Source organism: Lentinus tigrinus (genome assembly GCF_003813185.1).
Source record: "Lentinus tigrinus ALCF2SS1-7 unplaced genomic scaffold L226scaffold_2, whole genome shotgun sequence".
Classification (NCBI taxonomy): Eukaryota; Fungi; Basidiomycota; class Agaricomycetes; order Polyporales; family Polyporaceae; genus Lentinus; species Lentinus tigrinus.
In genome coordinates this window covers 2115866-2136822 of record NW_027137911.1, presented here as the reverse complement: position 1 = coordinate 2136822, position 20957 = coordinate 2115866, and the positions used below count along the sequence as shown (strand labels likewise).

The 20957-nt window shown below is 57.5% G+C and overlaps 8 protein-coding genes across 8 annotated transcripts; 5 read left to right on the top strand and 3 right to left on the bottom strand.

The window, feature by feature from the left end:
- Positions 1-25: 25 nt before the first annotated feature.
- Positions 26-2433, bottom strand: L226DRAFT_550004 (glyoxal oxidase precursor). The gene is made up of 4 exons (XM_067682718.1): positions 1664-2433; positions 1273-1610; positions 426-1222; positions 26-338 (listed from the first exon to the last, which is right to left on the bottom strand). Exons 1-4 carry the CDS (start codon positions 1970-1972, stop codon positions 106-108), a joined length of 1677 nt encoding a protein of 558 aa, XP_067542024.1. The 5' UTR covers positions 1973-2433; the 3' UTR covers positions 26-105.
- A 998-nt stretch (positions 2434-3431) lies between these two features.
- L226DRAFT_566221 (fumarylacetoacetate hydrolase) lies at positions 3432-4977 on the bottom strand (the record flags this gene model as incomplete). The annotated part of the gene is made up of 7 exons (XM_067683880.1): positions 3432-3660; positions 3729-3843; positions 3900-3957; positions 4296-4523; positions 4583-4761; positions 4824-4905; positions 4960-4977. The coding sequence occupies 7 exons, from the start codon at positions 4975-4977 to the stop codon at positions 3432-3434; spliced, it is 909 nt and encodes a 302-aa protein (XP_067542023.1).
- Positions 4978-5195: 218 nt separating this feature from the next.
- L226DRAFT_550002 (uncharacterized protein) lies at positions 5196-7621 on the top strand. The gene is made up of 6 exons (XM_067682717.1): positions 5196-5366; positions 5415-5556; positions 5608-5685; positions 5737-5861; positions 5908-6173; positions 6221-7621. The coding sequence occupies exons 1-6, from the start codon at positions 5301-5303 to the stop codon at positions 7320-7322; spliced, it is 1779 nt and encodes a 592-aa protein (XP_067542022.1). The 5' UTR covers positions 5196-5300; the 3' UTR covers positions 7323-7621.
- A 1178-nt stretch (positions 7622-8799) lies between these two features.
- On the top strand, positions 8800-10238 carry L226DRAFT_566219 (glycoside hydrolase family 43 protein; the record flags this gene model as incomplete). The annotated part of the gene is made up of 7 exons (XM_067683879.1): positions 8800-8908; positions 8976-9280; positions 9336-9395; positions 9452-9474; positions 9534-9739; positions 9802-9870; positions 9928-10238. The coding sequence occupies 7 exons, from the start codon at positions 8800-8802 to the stop codon at positions 10236-10238; spliced, it is 1083 nt and encodes a 360-aa protein (XP_067542021.1).
- A 241-nt stretch (positions 10239-10479) lies between these two features.
- Positions 10480-12073, bottom strand: L226DRAFT_478037 (uncharacterized protein). The gene is made up of 4 exons (XM_067676777.1): positions 12061-12073; positions 11927-12005; positions 11484-11876; positions 10480-11423 (listed from the first exon to the last, which is right to left on the bottom strand). The coding sequence occupies exons 2-4, from the start codon at positions 11932-11934 to the stop codon at positions 10541-10543; spliced, it is 1284 nt and encodes a 427-aa protein (XP_067542020.1). The 5' UTR covers positions 11935-12005; positions 12061-12073; the 3' UTR covers positions 10480-10540.
- A 913-nt stretch (positions 12074-12986) lies between these two features.
- On the top strand, positions 12987-14848 carry L226DRAFT_452391 (glyoxal oxidase precursor; the record flags this gene model as incomplete). Its single annotated transcript, XM_067675058.1, has 4 exons — positions 12987-13286; positions 13349-13683; positions 13744-14546; positions 14616-14848. The coding sequence occupies 4 exons, from the start codon at positions 12987-12989 to the stop codon at positions 14846-14848; spliced, it is 1671 nt and encodes a 556-aa protein (XP_067542019.1).
- Positions 14849-17508: 2660 nt separating this feature from the next.
- On the top strand, positions 17509-20085 carry L226DRAFT_586830 (uncharacterized protein; the record flags this gene model as incomplete). Its single annotated transcript, XM_067685584.1, has 3 exons — positions 17509-18600; positions 18703-18873; positions 18985-20085. 3 exons carry the CDS (start codon positions 17509-17511, stop codon positions 20083-20085), a joined length of 2364 nt encoding a protein of 787 aa, XP_067542018.1.
- Positions 20086-20633: 548 nt separating this feature from the next.
- On the top strand, positions 20634-20957 carry L226DRAFT_436341 (uncharacterized protein; the record flags this gene model as incomplete). Its single annotated transcript, XM_067674761.1, has 1 exon — positions 20634-20957. A coding segment is annotated over one exon (324 nt), but the record flags the coding sequence as incomplete, so codon positions are not given.

Genomic DNA, 20957 nt, shown 5'->3' with positions numbered 1-20957 from the left:
TACGTTATCTGCCAAAGCGAAGACAGGCTGACGAAAGGTCTTTTGTGGATTGGAGACGAGACAGCTAATTAACACATCGCAGCAAACGGTCGACGGCTTCCTCCTTCACTCGAGAGTCGGCGGGGAGTTCCCGCTGCCCATCATCACCCAAGCACCCTCGCTGGTGACGTCGTTGACTGTCAGGAAGACGGTTGCCGGTCCTGGCGGGTAGATCTTGCCGTTCGGAGGCGTGACGAACGTGAGTGACTTACGGTCAGGCGAGATGGTTGCGTCCATGAACACAAGGCGTGCGCTGGAGTGGAAGGCGTGGCTCGAGAACCCGAGGTCCATCAGTGCGACTGTCATCGAACACAAGTATCAGCATCATGCGAAGGAGCATACGCGAGCACAACAGGAAACATGCAGGCTACAGCGAGGCGACTCACCCTGCACCTTAGCACCTGGGCGGGACAGCGAGTTCGGAAGCGAGATGGGCACAGTGACCCTCTTCCCAAAGGCAAGCTTCTGAGGCATGCTCAGGATCTTCGGCCTCTCCATAAACATGAACGGCGGGTCGAGCGTCTGTACTCTAAACTCGCTCGGGAACGTCACGTTCGCGCCAACGACCGTCTGCGCATTCGGGTTGCTCCCCGCGATGAGGAAGTTGCCCTGCGGGGTCAGCGTGACGCTCGAGTGGTACATGCGCGCGATGCCCGAGTTCGGCATCCCCGCGTTGCTGATGCGCTGCCCGAGCCTCGCCGAGGGCGTGTAGAGCGACGGCACGAGCACGGCGTGGTCTGCGTTCGAGTTCCCGATCGGGTTCTGCACGGTCGCGATCGCTGCGAAGCCGGATTGGCCGCCGTTCGTGATGAGCACCTGGCCGTTCGGGATGTGCACGAGCTCGGGCATCGTGCGCGCCTCGAGCATGTGCTCGACTTCCCAGCCCTTCGCGATGCCCTCGGGCGTGAGCTTGATGCGGGAGCATTGCGAGGTAGCAGGTGTCTGCGAGGAGAGGAGTGAGGGGTCGATGGGGTCCGTCTGCGTGCCGCCGCAGACTAGCACTTCCGGGGTGTAGTCGGGAGGGGAGAGCGGGAGGAGGATGGCGGAGCCGTCGATGGGGTTCGTCACGCGGACGTTGTTCGGGATGTCGGGCAGGATCGTCTCGGTGTTCGCCTCGATGTCGTAGATGATGGACTGGTTGCTGGCGACCATGAATACGCGGCCGTCCGGGAGGGCGAACGCACTGCAGGAAGAAGTAAGTACCGCATCAGGTGTGAGAAGGGATGTACGCACCGCGGGAACAGGTTCGCCGGGAGACTCCTCTCGAGGAAAGCCGACGGACGCACCGTGTCCTCCTTGCGCGGGAAGAACTCGAAGCTGTTCTCGGGGTCGATGTTGTAGAACGCCGCGTTGACGTGCGTCCCGCCGATGATCATCAGGCTGCCGTCGAAAATGCGGATCGAGGACGGGTACCACCGCTTCGCGAGCAGGTGCAGGTTCTCCGGGTCCTCGAAGAGCGTGCAGCCCTCGCCCGTCGGAGACGCGCATGGCTCGAAGATGCGGATGGCCTGGTTGCCGGGCTGGATCGCTGGATTGCCAGGGAACCCACGCGGGTCACCACCAAGACTTGCCTGCACACCTGGCTTAGTCGCAGCTCATCGAAGTCACGACAGAGGCGACGCACCATGGTACCATTGCTCAGCAGCGCGCCGCTCGCGCAGAACGAGTTCGTTAGGACGTCGAGCGGCTGGACGGTGCTCGTCTCCAGGTTCCAGAGCGCGCCCCATGCAGAGTGGCCGTTGATCTGCAGCGGGTCGTCCGAGGCACGGTCGAACATGACGACGAGGCTCGGCGAAACGACGATCGCCTCGAGCGCGACGATTCCGGACGTGACGTTCTTCAAGTCGAACCGCCATTGCGGCGCGTCGGGGGCCGACGGCGCTGCAAGTGCAGAGGACGCAAGGAGGGAGAGGGAGAGAAGGGACCACTTCATCTTGTTGATGGAGGAACCAGGCCGAGGGTCAGGTAACGAGGGTTGGTGCTTTTATGCACAGTACGGCGGTGTCGTAGGCCGATCGCACTCCTTGCTGTGAGCATCCAAGCCGGAGGTGTGAGACGCAACGATTCATCGGCACGATGCCGGGACCTGGGTATGCGTTCATGGGATGAGCGACACGGGAGGCGGGTTGAGAACGTGCTTGGCAAGTTCGGGATTGTTCCCATATGCGTGTCCGTGTCGGGGCATAAAGGGTAGCTCCGCCTGCAGGCGTGGTACTCGCAGGACTGCTCAGGATGCGTGCGAGTTGGCGTGAGTAAAGCGAAGGAGGCACACTCGGTCTCAAGTGCGGCCGGTGCTCAAGCTTGTTGCGAATCAACGGCTTAAACCCACGTCTGAGTATGAGAGGTTGAAGCGATCGGGAACCTGCGAAATGTGAACAGAATCTTGAGGGTCACATAAGCGCATGACAGGACACTGCAGGACGATGTGAAACTATTACAAATTGAGTTTGAGAGGAACACAGACATGAACAGCGCCGCTTACCGGCTAATAGGGGCTCGGGACTCGGGAGCACTAGTGAAAGACAACCTTGGGCAAGTGAACAGAGCGGCTCCAGTTAGCAAGTACGAGAAGCATAGAGGCACTTCTGAAACCATGTGTCCCCTAATAAAAGCTTAAGCACACCCTTCTGTAGGGCTGTAGACATGCTTTGCAAAGACACGAAGCCGAGATGGATAAGCTCCATGAGTACGACGCCGCCGTCTATTGTACAAGTGTACAAGTAAACGTCAGGTAAGCAAACTTTAGACAGATAATGTCAGAAAGAGAGAGGAGAGTGTCCATGCCAGGGCACGGCGGCGTCGAGGATCTGGCAGGGGTTGCGTCAGCGAGCATAGTCAAGTAAGGAGGAAGTGGACTCAGTCGTCATCATCCTCTTCTGGTGTAGGGGCAGCGAGATCGCGGAGGACGGTGCGAAAGCGGCCGATTGCGTTGACGTAGTTGATGCATGGGTGAATGGCGTCCTTGTATTCAGGAGGGTGGCGTTGCGACCGAGGGCGGAAGTGAACGGCGCGGTGCAGTGTATACATACGTTGGGCAGGCTAGAAGAAAGCGGGTAACGCTGTCCTGTACATCTCAACCATCGACCTTGAGCAAGCGTACAGACTGCGTCCAGTGGCAAGGGCTCATGCAGGCTTGCAAGACCATGTGTCCGCCACTCAAACACACCCTAGCATCGTAGAGGCTTGAGACACTCGCTCTATAGCGGCACAAAGCCGAGAGATGGATAAGCTCAGCAACTATACAAGAATAGACATGATCACTCAGCGGCTCGATTTAACCTCCAGAAGAATTGTCCTACTGGTAAGCCAAAAGGCCTCAATGCAGCCCTGAATAGAACCTTTCGCAGCAGTAAACGTCGTGTAGTATGCATAGAGTCGTGTACATCTCCCGATCAAAGCTTCGCCTTCTCGTTCCCGCGCTCCTCGACCACCGGGTTGACGAGGGTGCCGATACCGTTACCGATCCAGACGCTCATGTCGTCGCCGTCCTTGAGGAACTGTGGTGGCTTCTTGACGAAGCCGACGCCCTTGGGGGTGCCGGTCATGATGATGGACCCAGGGAGGAGCGTCGTGCCTTGGGAGAGGAAGGCGATCGTCTGGCGGACGTTGAAGATCTGGTCGCTGGGTATTTATGCCAAGGTCAGCGGTGCGGAGTTAGCGGCGACAGAGGATCGGGGATTAGGGCTTACGCAGTGGTGCCGTCCTGGAGGACTTTGCCGTTGACGGTGGTCTTCAAGGGAACGTTCTGGGGATCGGGGATGGTGTGCGCTGCTACGAGGCATGGGCCGATGGGCGTCGTGTTGTCTAGGTTAAGATGTGAGTGCCTCAGAACACCTGTCCGGCATCGTCATCACGCGCACCGTAGCCCTTGGAGAAGTTCCACTGCGAGACAGCCATTTGGTGGTACCGGAACGAGATCTACATATGACGATAGCGTGAGGGCCCATCAAATAAATGTAGGACGTAGCAAGGGTCGGGTAAACCCGCGGCGGGTACGGGTTCAAACCCGTGCGGGTACGGGTGGGGGTTTGCTCACCCGTGGGCATGGCACCCCGGAAGAGGAGGGTCAAACTTGCTCATAAACCTCTCAATCCCCAGAAAGGCGAGCTCTAAGTGCATGCCTGCCCGTCTACCCTACTCGTACCCATCTCTCACGGGTATGGCACCCACGCGTACGGGTGGGCTCTCCGTCACCCGTACCCGACCCGTGCTACGCCCTCAATGAATGTCAGTTTGATCAGACACAAAGGACATACGTCGTTTCCAGCAGTGTACGCAAGAACATAGTCAAGCGCATCGGCCTCGGACACGTTCTTCGCGGCCTTGCCAATGACGACAGTCAGTTCGACCTCGTAGTCGGGCAGGTGCTTCTCTACGGGCTGGACATGCTTCGGGACGGTAACGGGTACGTCTGGACCGATGAGGGAATTGACAGGCTTGTAGAAGAGGACAGGGTACGTGGGCTTGGCGAGGTTTGCCTCCGCCTGTGAGAGCGTCCCTTTGGTCAAGAACGCACGCGAAAGGGAGTGAACGGTTGACGTACAGCGTGATCCGCGTAGTTGAGGCCCAGGCATCGCACAAGGCCAACCTCTTCGCGCGAGAGAGGCGCGAGAAGCTCCTTCACCGTCAGGACGTTCTTCGTGACCTGAGACTTGGGGTCGAGCGCAGAGCCGATGATCTCGTACGCCTTGATGGGCTTCTTCTGGTGAAACGCGAGGCCGACTGGCCGCGCAACGTATAGATAAGACAAGACGTTGCACTAACACAAAACACGAAGAACGCACCGTCGAGCTTCGAGTCTACAGGCTCACCGATGTGAACCTGCGCCGTCTCCGCGGCTACGAAACGGATGAGCCGAGTCCATTGCTGCGTTCTCCGTCAGTTCCTCGTGCTGCTCGTCGTTTTGAACGAGGAGCTCACCGTCCTGATGGGCAACATGATGATGGTAGGAGAAAGAGATGGGAAACGCTGGCCATGGTGCGGCTGCCGTAACGGTAGAGCAAGCGATTCCCACTGCAGGCGGAGCGATGCGGGGAGCCGGCGCGGGCCTGCCGCGGTCCCGTGACCACAACGCGCGATGTCGCGCTGCCCTGTTACGTAACCCTAGACTGCCGGATTCGAACATGGCCCGCGTCTTGACTGTTGTCCGCGACGTTCTCCTCCTCAAACCTTTCCTCGGCGACACACCTTGTTGGCCCTAGCGGCCTGTCTGCGCTACCAAACTCATGCACTGACTCTGCTCATCAAACAATCCTCAAGACATGGACCCACCCCTCGATAGCAACGTGGCGCCTATGCATGTCATTCTACAAGATGCGCTGGACGATGTACGATGGAACAGCATGCTGAAGCAGAAGGATGCTTACCGGACGTAGCTGGTTTCTACTAGAACATCCACTGCAATCAAAGGAGAGGCCTTAGTGGCAATCGAACACGTCCTCGCGGAGACGTCTGACCCGAGGGCGGAAGGATTGCCTCGTTACTTCAATGCGTTGCAGGACACCTTTCAGTGCAATGGTATGTCATTTTGGTTTTTTGGTTGCTCTACATTTAACATATGATATCCAGTGTCATCACGGATCATTGCATGGACTGCCGCCACAACCTCGCTGCTGGAGAGATCATTGAGCAAGAGTCTAACCGATCGTATGTCTCGATACCTCGTTTTCTTGCGCTTCTGACTTAATCTAGTTCAAGACTGTCACAAGTCTGAGGTGATTACTCTGGCTGCTCAGCTCGCACAAGGAATGGCTATTATCCAGGGTGTCGCTCTTGTTCACAAAGCCAGCAAGCAATTTCTTGGTCGAAGATACCCTCTCGAGGTGTGTTCGCTGCATGCCCTCCATGAGTATTCCTCACGTGAAGCAGGTTCTGCTTGACCTTCTCCTTGTCTCGCGACATTTGAATTCCTCTACGCCGTCTGCCAGTACTCCGACGTCACCCAAGGCCGGCACATTCTCCACTTCATCTTCGACCCCGAAATCTTCCGAGATACCTCTTGCATCCATTGTCATAGATACCCTTCTGTGTATCTTGGTTGACTCAATTCCGGCTCTCCGCGTGTTTGAAGACCAGAACGGCGTTCAGGTCGTCGTCAAGATCCTCAAGCGAGCAGGAACACCTCGTGAAGTCAGGTGAGTATACTACACGCTCCCAATGGTCCTGCACTAACTCGCCTCAGGATGAAATGTCTAGAGTTCCTGTACTTCTACCTCCTGGATGAGACCGCCTCTCCCGAAACTGCAAGCACGGCCAGCGACGCCCTCCTCTCGGCCCCGGATGCCACTCTCGCGCGCACTCCCTCATCCTCGAATCTCTCTCTATCCACGACATCTCAGTCAGGTTACTCTACGAGCCCTTCGTCTCGTTCATCCTCAAGTTCTTCTGCATTCTCGGTGCTGTCCACTTCCACCGCCGCCACCTCAGCGTCCCTCTACGATCCTCCGCCTTCCACCAATCCAGAACCATCCAAGCTTGCTCCCAATCCGTCTGGACTCGCACCCAAATCAGTTATACCCGGTCTCGTCCCCAGCCATCGCGCCGTCACGCCCCCGACAGGCGGAGCAAGCGCGAGCGCCCTCGGACGTGGCCAGCCCCGCTCTCTCCTCATACTCAAGAAAGAGGTCGATTACGTTCCGCTCAGCCCCAAGAAGCCGCAGCTATCGCACCTCGGGCGCGGTCCCAGCGGTCTTCGTCCAAAGCTCGGCGAGCGCAGCAACCTCGTGCCGAAATCGCGCGGAGCCGTACTGTCGTCCGAAGACACCGAGGGCGAAGAATCTGGGAAGAGCACCAGCACGAATAACAGCACCGGCGGCGGCGGGGTGCGATCGCGCGTCGGTACGGGCCTGAGCTCGCATTCGCGCGGGCTGTCCGTGTCGTCCATCTCGTCTGCGTCTTCTGCGTGCTCCTCCTCCCCAGGGCGCAGCGATGTTCCGAAGACACCGGGCCGCGAGAGGACGAAGAGCAAAGATCCCCATTCGCTACTGCAGTCTCCGACTCAATCATCGTTCGAGACCCCAAAGGCGTCCTCGAAGCTGCACCGCCGGACGCAGAGTCTCGCTGACTTTTTGTCCTCGGAGTCGCCCGGACTGGGCATGGAGTCGTCCCCAGTGAAGGGTGGTGGTCCGCGGAGTGCAAGCACGCCCACAGGCGCGTCGGGCGTGGGGGCGAAGAAGGGGCCGAGGACGATGCAGGAGAAGAAGGAGATCCTTGGGACGATGCTGGGGAATGTGGATGCGCTTGTGGAGGGCGTGAAGAAGGCGGGGGTGTGGGGGCTCAGCTGAAGGCTGGGTACTGAGTATCGGGTACCGGACGTCCTCGTTGACGTCCATACCTCTTGCCCATGTTATGGTCCTGCCTGCGTATCACTTTCCGCTTGGATGCGTACGCTGAGCATTCCTCGCATCTCGACTTTGCGGCTGGCGTCGGAGGCGACATGAGTCGCCGAATGCTGGGTGCAGTAGTCCGACGCGCGGAAGGACAGACACATGGGTCCGCTATGAAATCGTCGCTCGTTACATATGTTCTCATGTGTGCTATCGTATTGTTGCAATGCTATCGGTTGTTATGCTTAGCTCGAGCTAAGAGCCTTCTTCCTGAAAATGCACAACTGATCTTCACCTTGCAGACTGACCAATATTAGAGCTTCCAAATATCCAGTCGTATGGATAGCAGACTACTTATATGTGTGGGCGCCTCTGCGTCTTCCGAGGTTGCTTCTGCCCATCATCCTCGTGAATCGGATTCGAAATCTCCACCAGCCCAACGTCCTTCCTAGATCTCTGCAGAAGGCCTCAAGCACAGTCTAGTACTACATGACGCAATATGAACCAACTTCGCTTCTATCCGTAGCCTGAACCAGGTGCGATGCTGCGCGTAGGAGGACCACAAGGTACGGCAGACGGTCCACATGGAGGTGAGTGTGTTCCTCGCAAAGCCTGTTCTCGAATCGCGTCTGGAAGTCCCCGGCTCGTTGTCAGATGATGTTTTCACCGCATGTTGCCTCCGTTGCTCGCGGCTTGCGGTAGAAGTCTGCTTGGGTTCGCTACGCAGTGCCTTCGGATTGCGATATCGCGACCGTACGCGTACTCTATCTGGTTCCGTGTCTTGGAGTCAGTCCTTGCTTGTCAATTCGGACTGTTCGACGTTTTCGATGTATGCTGGAAGACTGTGCTTCTGGCAGTTGGATTGTTGCAACCTGTCGGATGTGGGGAGTGAACGATTGCGAAGAGATGGATCTGCGGCTTCCTGCTTACGTCGCTGATGTAACTTTCCCTTGGTCGCAACCACAGCACGTACTTATGGGTCATGCCCATGGCCCGGCTGCTGTGGACGATCTCGATCTTCGAACCCGTTGCCATTTGAGCCTGTTGCACATGGACGTCGTAGCCTTGCCGACAGCGGGTTCATCTATACGCCTCCAATGACCTGGACTACTTTCCTTCGTATACCAATCGCAGCGCAAGGCAGCGCGTCACTCATACGGCCCACCTGCCTAGATGCCGTCTCCGCGCTAGAAGGGTAGGCCGCACGTACCGCCATGCATCATGCATTGCCATCACGCGGTCCTTCACCGCAAGGCTTCCTCCGTGATCGCGGAGCCGAAGCTGCGGCTTGTCTGTGTGGAGTATATAGGTGCACAGTGGCAGGATGTGGATTAGCTCTGCGAGTCTCCCCGTCTGCGCAGAACAAATAACAACCTCGCCCATCCTCCCTCTTCAAGTTGACTCATCAACATCATCGACGCTCTTTACCTTGACCATGCATCTCAACCTCTGGCTCTTCGTGAGCTTCCTGCTCGCGGCGACCTCGCTCGCTTCGCCGATCGTCAATAGCACGGTGCACTCCCGGCGGGCCACCTACAACAACCGTACGTCATCGCTCTGCTCCAACGCCTGCCCGAGCATGATGAACGCTGAACCCATCCATCACTTCAGCGATCAAGCCCGGGTCAGGTGCCGACCCCTGGGTACTCCAGCACGGAGACTACTACTACCTTCTCTACACGACCGGGGGCAACGTTCAAGTCACGCGCTCGAGCAACCTCGCGCAGTGGGCCGAGACGGGCACGGTCGTATACAGCCCACCGTCAGGGTACACGGACGTGTGGGCCCCGGAGCTACACTACATCAACGGCCAGTTCTATATCTATGTCGCGATGGCGCAGAACGGCGAGAATGCGTCGCACCGGATGTATGTCCTCCATGGGACGAGCACGACGGACCCGCTGCAACCGTTCAACGTGAGTTCTCAGTTTTATCGATACGTGAGAGGTAGCTGATCGGCGGAGATTATAGTTAGTCGGACAGATCACTACGTCCGACAATAACTGGGCTATTGATGGTACTGTGTTGATTGTGAGTTTTGTTCTGAGCTTATGGAGCTGTCTGGCTCTTCTGACTTTCTATGGCAGTATCAGAACGATCCCAGCAGACTGTGAGCACGCTTTGGAAGCTAGGGTCGTATATGTGTGCACTCATATCTCTCTTGGATAGCTACTTCATCTGGTCCGGCTGGACAGACTCCTCGCATCAGAGTACGCAGAACCTCTACATCGCGCCCATGAGCTCTCCGACGCAGATCTCTGGTGGGCGCGTTTTGCTTCACGAGCCCACGCCCTCTTGGCAGCAGAGTGGCGGAGAGGCTATTAATGAGGGTCCTGAGATCCTCGTAAACAACGGTCGCACTTTCCTTGTCTACTGTGAGCCCATGTTAATCCTGCTCATGCGAGACAACAGTGAGAATGACCAGCTTCATTCACAGCTGCTGCCGGTTCCTGGACTTCTGCATACTGTCTTGCCTTTATGGGCATTGACGGAGGCGCCGATCCGCGTACGTCCCTTTCACCCCTACATCCCCTCGCCCGACTCATGCATGTTACTTTGAAAGTCGTTCGCAGCAACTGGTGGGTCCTCGACGACCGCCCGGTCATGTCAAGTTCCGACGTCGCCTTCGGCCCCGGCCACGCGTCGTTTCCGTACGATCGCAACGGCGTCCCTTACGTCGTGTACCACGCCGACGCTACTGCTGACGGCGGTTGGGCTGGGCGCACGATTCGCACGCAGTCGTTTGGCTGGAACGCGGATAGCTCGCCTGCGTTCCCGAGCCCTGCTGGCTTCGACACGGCGTTCCCGCTCCCGGCATCTAATGCTATTATCGTATCGTGCAACTTCAGCCCTCTGTGGTCTGCGCAGGAATGACCTTTGTTTGGCATTTGAGTGCACTGCGGGCTACGCCGTTCGGTGTCTTGACCTGCCCCTTTCTCATGCATTCTTGGAGCTATTGGCGGAGGCATAGGGATAAGCATCTACCTAAGTGCTGTATCGGTCAGTCCCCAGCAGGTTGAGTCCGAAGTTCTTCTCCCCTACTTCAAGTTTCACGATCTGTACTCGCAGTTTATGCTCACCTCGATGTGTCACATGGCCGAACTGTGAACGCTAGGTTGGAATTAATGGCTCGCCACGAATAATCCATGTAATATCCAGGTCTGCTGTGCATTCATTCACTTCGCGGCCATCTTCAAGACCCTCCTCAACGTCCCCATCATCCGCAACCAACCCGCCATCGACGCTCCAGCTTCCTTCCCCTTCTTCCCCATCCACTGCCTCAACACCACTTCTTCGCTCTTCCCCTTATCAAACGATCCCTCCAGTCCCGCCATATACTCCGCAAAGCACTTCTTCACCCTCGCGACCTTCCACCCGGTGAGCCGCTCCAGCTCCGCGAGCAGCTCCGCGTGGTAGGGGTGGTACTGCGGAGCTTCCATGTCGTAAACCCCGAGGAACGTCTGTGCGAGGCCGTTCGCGGTGAGGAGCTGTGGGTGCGCGAAGAAGCGGTAGGACTGGCCGACGTAATGGACACGCGGGTGCGTGAGGACGTTGGCAGGTGAGATAGACGAGTGCGAGATGTCGAGGCCGATGCGCGGTGAGCGGTATATACGCGGCGCGGCGGCGGCGTTACCAACTGGCGGTATGCGCACGAGGCGCATGGTCGAGCGGCGGGAGGATGGGAGAGGGAAGACGGAGATGTCGTCCTTCCAGACGTCGGCGACGAGGTCAGAGATCTTCGACGAATTGCTGAGGCGAAGGATCTCGTCGACTAGGAGGGATGGCCCAGAGATCACCTTTGCGTCGCTCGTACGGCGGACGGAGCGTAAGAGGATTCCTCCGCGGAGGATCCCTTCCGTCTCAGATGAGGAGGTTAAGGGGGATGTCTTGTAGTTGGAGCTATTGGCAGCCAAGAAGTACTTGGATGTTCGAGTTGCAGTGGGCACAGGCTGGCCGATGGTGATGTCGAGACCTTTGCGTGTTCCACCACGGTACCCGGACGTGAACGTGGTTGGCGTGCCGAGCTCGTTCGAGCGTGACGGTGGCCTATGGAAGTACCTGAAACCCCCATCGTGTGTACATCTCAGTGATAGTAAGTGGATGCAGGGTGGCACTGACCATCTCCCTGCCTGGCTTTGCTCGGGACTGGCGTGCGTGAACGGGTCTTCGTGGCACCCATACTTGTAAAGGTAGAACTCAATCTCCAGAAGTTCGAGCTGCTCTACGACGGAATATGTCGTAATTTGGATGCGGTACTGATGCAATAGCACGTCCGCGATTTGCGAGAAGCGGGTGGAGATTGCGGACTGCGTGTCGAGATGGGTGAAGTCAAGAAGCGGTAGGAGGAGGTCGTCCTCGTCGTTATCGAGCTCATATGAGGAACCAGAGGCTTCGCCTTCAATTTTCCTGTGCTTGGCGGAGGGCTCGACATGTTCGTCACGGTTTCGAGTGGAGTCAGCCTTAGTAGGGCTGTCGCTCCGCGTTCGAAGATCATCAAACGTCCGTTTGCTGCTGGTACAAGTCAGTAGTCAGTCGTAACGCGATCAATTGCAGAAATGCACGTTGACATCCCGGTCCTGTTGAGGAGTATGGATCATCAGTTCGTCTCTTCCGCACGCGTTTAGTTTCGCAGGCTCGACACTGCGCAGGCTATGATGAACTTACTGTAAGTCTAGAGTCTTGCGGAAGTGCTTACCCGTCAAGAGCCAATTGTCGAGCGGAGCTTGTACTCAGCAGAGTAACAAAAAAAAGAACCTAGCTATTCAGAGGGCTGCCAGCCATGCAGCTGCATACGCACGGATGACGGTCCTGAAGAGAAAGTTTGGGCGCTTGAAAGTGACACCGCTGCGAAGTCGGGCGTCTTGCGAACCGTGCTCTTTGCTTCTTACCACCACGACGCTCCCTCGCTTCACCGGTGACTTTTGGCCCGTCCTTGCGATCTTGGCAAGGCAAAAATACATGAGAAAGTGCATCGAGGACCCACATACTGGAGCCTACGTGACTGCGGCCTTAGCACTTTGTCGTGGCGCCAACCTGCCAGACGCATTGGTCATCCTCCTCCCACTTGATGAGTCTCTCCAGGTATGTGAATATTGGCGGCGGTTCTGCATATACTCATGAGAATGACAAGGCACAAAATACTTTCAGAAGACCCATCTTCTGCTGGTAATGGCTCCAAGATGATGCGGCTACTATTATTGCGAGTCACCAGCTCGTGCATCGGGCCGACACAGTCTTTTCGCTCCATGGAGTAGTCCACAGGACTCTCGGCATGGACAATGAGGCTTACTCACTGCATCCCATTCTTACTGGAGAGTTTGAGCATCCGAACCTTGACGGGTCCCGTAGTGCTCCTGTGAGCCCAGGGGTTGCCCTTCAGCTTCTCGTGTGGAGTCTGGCCGGTGCAAGTGCGGTTCACGCGCATCCTTAACGTTGCTGTGGTCCTGCTCTTTCACATCGGAGGAATTGGGTGAAGCATGTGCGTACAGCATCTTGACGTCGAATCAGAGCTTGCAGTGTCACTGACTCGAGCGCGTCTTAACAGCATATATACGAGGCGAAGTCAGAGGGCGCACTTTGGTGTCGTCGTACCCCCCTCATCGACCTACGAGTTGCAACGATATGAAATCTTTCGTCTCTCTCCTCGTAATATCTACAGCTGTCGCTGGTGCCGCTCCTCCGTCGCCTCAGTGGACGTTCACCCTGAAGAACCAATCGTCCGGGATCGTTGTCATCGAATCCGCCATCGTCTCTCCCACTCTTGCACTCTTCTTCGACCGCGCATCGGACGACCCTCTCCAGATCAATGGTCATTCTGCATGGGGTGCCCTCTGGAACCTTGATACAGAGGATGTCACTGCCCTCGACGTCGTCACTAACTCTTGGTGCGCGGGCGGTGCTTTCCTGAGTAATGGTACCATGGTTTGTACCTACAGCACACTGCAAAAATGAACCTACTGACGAACAAATATGATGTCCTGCAGGCCAATATCGGCGGTGATCCGAGAGGGTACCCCGGTAACCCCACTATCAAGCCCGGAAACCAGGCCATTCGTCTTTTCGGTCCATGCCTCTCTCCGACTGGAGAAGGCTGCACTGTCTTCGAGGACCCCAACTTGCGCCTGCTAGCTGAACGGTGGTACCCGTCGTCGATTCGTATCTTCGACGGTAGTCTGCTCATTGTGGGCGGCTCCCACGTCAACTCAGTCTTCTACGACATTGATCCCGAATTGAGCTTTGAGTTCTTCCCTCGCAAGGAGGAAACTGTACGTCCTTCTGCGTTCCTGGAGCGTTCTCTTCCTGCCAACTTGTTCCCAAGGTGTGTGCCTTCACGTTCTTCGGCCCGGCCACTGTTGATGATAATGTCACTGCCGTCTAGGGTGTTTGCGCTTCCCGACGGCAAGGTCTTCATGGTGGCCAACAACCGGTCCATCATCTACGACATCGAAACTAACACCGAGACACCCGTTCCGGATATCCCCAACGGGATTCATGTTACGGTGCCCACTGACGGCTCTGCGATCTTGTTGCCCCTCTCACCTCCCGATTACACTCCTGAGGTACTCGTCTGCGGAGGATCCCAGATCGACGATCGAACCCAGCCAGCCAACTTCACGTTCCAACATCCTACGTCCTCGCAATGCTCCCGCATCACGCTCACGCCGGAAGGTATCGCAAAAGGATGGGAGGTGGAGCATATGATCGAGGGTCGGATTATGCTTGAGCTGGTCCACATCCCAAATGGCCAGATCCTCATCTCCAACGGGGCACAGACCGGGTTCGCTGGTATCGGTGGTCTGGGACTGAGTATTGACGAGTCGAACGCTGACCAACCTGCCCTGATCCCATCCATCTACACGCCCGACGCGCTGCTCGGTCAGCGGATCAGCAACGAGGGTATGCCGAGCTCGGGAATCGCGCGCATGTACCACTCGACCATCACTCTCACTCCTCAGGGGAACTTCCTCATCGCGGGGAGCAACCCGAACAACACGACCAGGGTTGGCCCACTGGACGTCAAGTTCCCCGCCGAGTTCCGGGTCCAGACGCTCAACCCGCCGTACATGTCCGTGCAGCGCCCCCGGATTCTCAGCATGCCTGAGAGGCTGAGGTTCGGAGAACGCGTTACTGTGCCCGTCTCTCTCCCGGGTGCGCTCAACCGAAGCGGCGCCAAGGTTCAAGGTACGTCCTCTCATTGCGCATTGCATCCGAGCGCCCCGCCTTGAGTTCGAACTCACGGCCGTCTTCCAGTGTCGCTCATGGACCTGGGTTTCTCAACCCATGGGTTCCATATGGGAGCTCGTCTGGTGTTCATGGAGGCGAGCGTCGCCCGGGACGGCAAGTCTCTCACGTTCGTCACCCCGCCCAATGGCCGTGTCTACCCTCCCGGTCCCGCGAGTGTCTTCTTGACTGTGGACGACGTTAGCAGCGAAGGTGCATGGGTTATGATGGGGAGCGGGAGTACTCCTCCGACCATGGAGTGATCGAATTTGGGGAGCGTCGGACTCGTTCGTTGGGTGGCGAGGGAAGAAGTAACTTTTCAGAGAATTTGTATGATATCGAGAGGATGCTATGTCGCTGTTAGCGAGTACTCAGTGAGTCTCAATAGTAGTATTCCGTATCCAGGCTTGCCATTGTCCTGATAGTTGAGCGACCATATGCATATTCAGCTTGAGGCCTAGGCTATGACATGGTATGCCATGTGATCGTGGGACTCCCAGTTTGACTATGCAGGGCGCCTTCTGGAGCGCGTTGAGTACAACGTCGACAATCTCTCACTTCCACTTCCTCGTTGTACTAGCGAATGCCACGCACAAAAAATCTCGGTATACAAGCGGGTACAATTTGCCCAGTTCCAGCTGGATTTGTATGTTCCTTCCTCGCTACGGCGCTTACGCGCCGGTTACCCTCATCTCTGCGGTTATATTGACGGTGAATCTGGACCTCGGGCCTCGCAGGCTCCTCGCCGCAGAACCTCTAGATCGCACCCATGAGCTCTCCGACGCAGATCTCTGGCGAGCGCGTTTTGCTCCACACTTAAGCCCACGCCCTCTTCGCAGCAGAGCGGCGGATAGGCTATCAATGAGGGTCCTGAGATCCTGGTGAACAACGGTCGCACTTTCCTTGTCTACTGTGAGTACATGCCAAGCTTGCTAATGCGAGGAAGCAACGAGAATGGCCAAGTGCGTTCACAGCTGCCGCCGGTTCCTGGACTTCTGCATACTGTCTTGCATTCATGGGTATTGACAGAGGCGCCGACCCGCGTGCGTTCTTTCTACTACCCTACGTCTCTTCGTCCGCATGCCGACTCATGCACGTTACTCCATCAGTCGTTCGCAGCAACTGGTGGGTCCTCGACGACCGCCCGGTCATGTCGAGTTCCGACGCCGCGTTCAGCCCGGGACACGCGTCGTTCCCTTACGATCGCAACGGCGTCCCATACGTTGTATACCATACCGACGCTACTGCTGACGGCGGCTGGAGCTGGCGTACGATTCGCACACAGTCATCTGGCCGGAACGCGGTGATGGGTAGTACTTACCGTTGCGCGTGTACCACCGCCGTCAACATGTCCTACGGCCGCGACCACATCTTCCGATGCCCTCAGTCATCCTCCGCATCACTCCCGACGTCTTGCGCATGCGTCGTCGACCAGAGCAAGTCCGAGGCAAGCAGGAAGGACGGCGAAGACTCCAGAACCAGTCAGCAGCGAGTTAGGAGGTGACACGTCGCCTTCGACGTCAGCCAAGAGCCCCAACGGCCTCGGAAAGTCGTCCGCACCGTCCGCGACGACCCACTCGACGCCGCAGCGCAACCCGACGATGTTGCGGATCAGCCGCAGGCCAGCGCTTAGCTACGCCATGCCGCACTCAACGCGGTCCCGCGTTCTGCCTCCTCCCCCATCCCTTTCGACTTCTAACAAATTTTCGCACCTTCTCTACACCTTCAGGACTCATACTGTAGCTTTAGTTTAGTGTCTACGTATCCTAGTATTGGCACACAACTGGACCCAGCTCCCCTTTCCACTTTACGCGCCCTCGTGATCGCGCCTCGCATATGTTAGGCGATTAGCGCTCGAGTCGTACTTATGTTTTTCCTCCTTCCAGCTCTTTCCACACCTCCTCGTCCTTAGCAACCTTCCGACGGAACGCACACGTCACTCTCTGCTGCTCTCCTGTATATATCTCCTAGCTAGCATCTCGAATACAACAAGTTTAGAGCCCCCTTCGACCGCGCGACTTAGTCTTTGCCATCGACCTCGACTTCGACTTCGACTCTTTCGTATTCCTCTCGCAGACCTTCGCTTTCACTCGTTATCGACGCTAATCCATTGTATCTGTCATTGCAAGCCCTAGAGTGACCGTCAACGCGGTCTATCAAGTCCTACTCGACGTACAAGAAGTTCTACCACACCGCCGCCGCTCTCCCTTCCATCTCCCATCCATCTCCCATCCACTCTCTCTCTCCCTCTCTCACTTACCCGACTCCCCTCGTGCACGCCCGGACGGACCATCGCACCTTCGGATCTCACTCACGGCGAGTGTAGGTCCATCATTTTGGAGCCCACCGCGAGGGTCCAGTATCTGAGCCGATACACCTGGCGAGTCCCATATCATCTACCCCCTCCTCACTCACTGTCTCTTCTGTCACCAGCTCGTCGTCCGAGACCTTCCCCCTGCGTCCGGTCGATTGGAGCCATCCTCAACCGCACACCACGTCTCGATCCACACGCGGCTCACAACAGCGCGATCTAGAGCGCGAAGACTTCCGCTCAGCGTTCAATAACGCAGTACCCGACCCGGACGACTCTACCGACCTCTTTGACAACGTTCCTTCTCCTCTCGCCGCACATAGTCGCTTCGCCGACGAAGATTCAGACGCAGACGACGCAGCCGCAGCCCGCGAGCTTTTCCGTACGCCATCCGCATCTCCCATAACTCGTTCACGCTCCCTCTCTCCCCACAGATCCGCCTCTCGCTCGTCAACACTCTCTCTACCCCCGGACAACCTCGACACTCCTTTCGACCAGTGGTCTCAGCTTCCCCTCACATTCCCCGGCACCGATCTCCCCTCGTTTCGACCCGTCTTCGCCTCTGCTATCCAGCATCTACAAGCCCAGATGGCACAGCCAGCACCCTTCCGTATGCCACCTCGCGGCAGCGCAGGTGCACCCTCCTTCGACCCGAACTCGGACGTCCGCTCGATCATCGGCTTCTTCGAGGACCTCGAGTACTGTTTCGAGCAAGCCGGAGTAGATAGTCCTCGAGAGAAGAAGGACCACGCGGTCCGCTACGCACCGGACACCGAGAAGAACATTTGGCGATCATATCCAGAGTTCAAGGAGCCGATGAAGTCCTGGGACGACTTCAAGAATGCTGTACTTGCGGAGTACATCGGCGACGGCGGCAAGATGCTCTTCACCCTCCGCGACCTCGACATGCTCGTCAGCATGACGGCGAAGAATGGTGTTCACTCCATCAAGGAGTTCAACGAATACTCACGCAAATTCCGGGACATTGCGACGTTCTTGGTGAGCGGAGGGTACCTTCGCGAGGACGATCGTGATTACTGCTTCCTACAGGGTTTACAGGACAGCTTTCGAGCGCAGGTGCTGGAACGCTTGAGGATCACTCACCCTCAAGTCCTGGCCCCTCGACAACAGTACTCAATTACGCAGGTCACGGAGGCCGCACGACACATCCTCGAAGCGACCGTACCCTCCTCATTCAACCATCACCGCCTCGCTTTCCCCGCCGCCTCTGCTTCGCCCTCTACCTCTGCCACCACACCGTCGCCCGTCAAGTCCGAGCTCGCCGAAGTAACGGAGGCTCTCAGAGCCATGGCATCCGCTTTCGCTCAGTTCCAGCGTGCTCAGCTCGCCTCTGCGTCCCAGCCACCCGTCGCTCTTGGTCCCGCTGCCCGACAACTCCCTCCGCACATGTCCGCTTCGCAGAGCATTACACAGCCCGCACCCGGTCCCCGGACGTGCTTCTATTGCGGAGATCCGACGCACACGATCCGCCGCTGCGCTCAAGTTGAAGCGGACATTCAGGATGGCCTCGTCACGCGGAACGAGCGGCTGGAGGTCGTTCTCGTGAACGGCAGCTATGTACCTTCCACCATCCCCGGAGCTACACTTCGTGAGCGTGTCCAGGAGTACTACAGGCAGCATCCCGAGGTCCGCTCGACGGCGCCGGCAGCGCCTCAGCTTTTCTTCTCACCAGTCTCCCACACCGTCAACCACACGACGACGCAGGCGCCCTCCTACCTTGCTTCCCAAGCTCCTTCGCCTTCGCTACCCACCTCGACTGGCGGCCTCATCCATACCTTCGATCAGGACCAGCGGATCGACAGCCTGCGACGGGAGCTATACGCATTGGAGCGGCAGCGAGCACAACGGCAGCGCGTCGTGCAAGAGGCGGCAGATCAGTCTCGAGCGCGAGCAGATCGAGCACAGAAAAGGGCTGTCCGTTTTGCAGAACAGCCTCCTCGCGTCGCTGACACTCCTGTTTCAGAAGCCCGTATCGAAGAGCTACCGGACGAGCCAGCAAGCGATAAGGATGCGCACAGTCTCCCGCCTGTCACGTCCCAGCCTTCGAGCGAGCAGCCACGTCTACAGGTGCCGTCGGTGCCCGCTCAGGCTCCCGCTGTTCCCGCCGCATCCCAGCCAGCTAGTTCTACGTCAGCCCCTGCCGCACACGAGCCAGCTCCCCCGGAACACCCGTACCGCGATGCTCGAGATGCGACTTACGTCCCTCCTCAGCAGCGCAACTTCGCCGCTCCTCCCGCTCGTCCTCCAGCTCCACCGAAGAAGCAAGAACCGGCGTATCGCACGCAAGCACCCATCTACGACCCACGGCACGCGGCGAACGTCTTCAAGCGGTGCATGGAGTCGCAGATCACTCTTAGCCAAGAGGAGCTGCTCTCCATTGCGCCGGACGTTCGGCAGCAAACTCGAGAGGCTTGTTCGTCGCGTCGTGTCGCCGCTGGGCCAGAGCCTGTCCTTGTGCAGGAGGATCCCACCGACCCCATCCTTCCTAGCCCTTACGACGACTCCGCCGACGCCATGCCATGCAGACCGGTGGAGTCTTTCCTCAACTCGATGCCGGTTAGCTTCGCTCAAGCCTCGCGAGCTCCGCCCCCTGGTGCGATCGTTGTACAAGACCCATACGAGGTGTATCTCCGCACTCTGCCTCCAGGAGAAGACCCGGTCCCGCTGCGAGTCTCCCTCGAGTCTGCTGCTGTCCGAGCGATCGAAGGCGTGTTCTGCAACAAGGCCCGCGTTTCATGCATCCTCGACAGTGGCTCGGCCATCATCTCTATGTCAGAAGGCGTCGCACACACCCTCGGCATCGACTATGACCACCGGCTCACAATCCCGATGCAAACCGCGAACGGCAGCGTCACCTCCACCCTTGGTCTTGCGCGCAATGTGCCCGTCCGCTTCGGCTCCATTGTGGTCTATCTACAGATACATGTCATCCCTGACGCGCCCTACGACGTTCTCCTAGGCCGACCATTCGACGTCCTCACCTCCAGTTCCGTCCAGACCAACTCCGACGGTTCTCAAACCATCACCCTCTATGACCCCAATTCGGACCTCGAGACCACTATCCCGACGCTGCCGCGCATCGACCCGGAGTTCACGCGTGCCTCCTCTGACCCGACACATCGTCAGAAGCGTCCGAGCCCGGGTTTTCAAGCCGGCTCGAGGATCTGATCGACTGCGACCAGGGAGAAGCCGCGATCATACTCAGCAGTATTCCTGGACGTCTTGACACTCTTACTATAGATGCTCTTTCGCTCCTGGACACAGACTTTGACCCTTCCGTACATTTAGACTTACTCTACCTCTCTACTTGCAATCCTGAATTATTAGGTTCTGATTCTTTATCCGACCCCTCCTTTCCGTACGCAACATTTTATAATCATGCTCCAGAACCTGCTTTCCTTTCAACGCCGTCCTTTCAGCCTTCGTCACACCATGAACTGCCTTCAGAACAATGCATTCCCATTTTTTCTATCCATTCACACGTCTTGGACCGCACTACTTCTATTCCTTCAACCGTTAATCATTCATCCTCACCATCTTTAACTTGCTCTCCATTTGTTCCCTCCGCTTCATCACCCTCAGACACCTCAGTCCCCGTCTACGCCGCCGCCAAGCGCAAGTACAAACCTGTCGCCAAGAAAGTCAAGCCGGTCCTCGCGCCCCTCCCCGACCAATTCCGCATTGTACGCAAGATCGAAGGCGACCCTCTTGCCGACATGCCGCCCCTCTCTCCGCATCCCCCACCCTTCGTTCCGACTGGTCGGTACACGCAAGAGCGCAAGGACGCGATGGACAAGCTTCATGGCGGCGACTTCCTCTGGCCGGAAGAACGCGCCCTCCTCCACCAGCTCATAATGCAGCAAAATGAAGCCTTTGCCTGGAACGACGAGGAGCGCGGCCAGTTCCGTGAGGACTTCTTCCCTCCAGTGGTCATCCCCACCATCCCGCACCGTCCTTGGGTTCAGCGCAACATACCGATCCCTCCTGGACTCTTCGACGAGGTCTGCGCGATCATCCGCCGCAAAGAAGCCGCTGGAGTT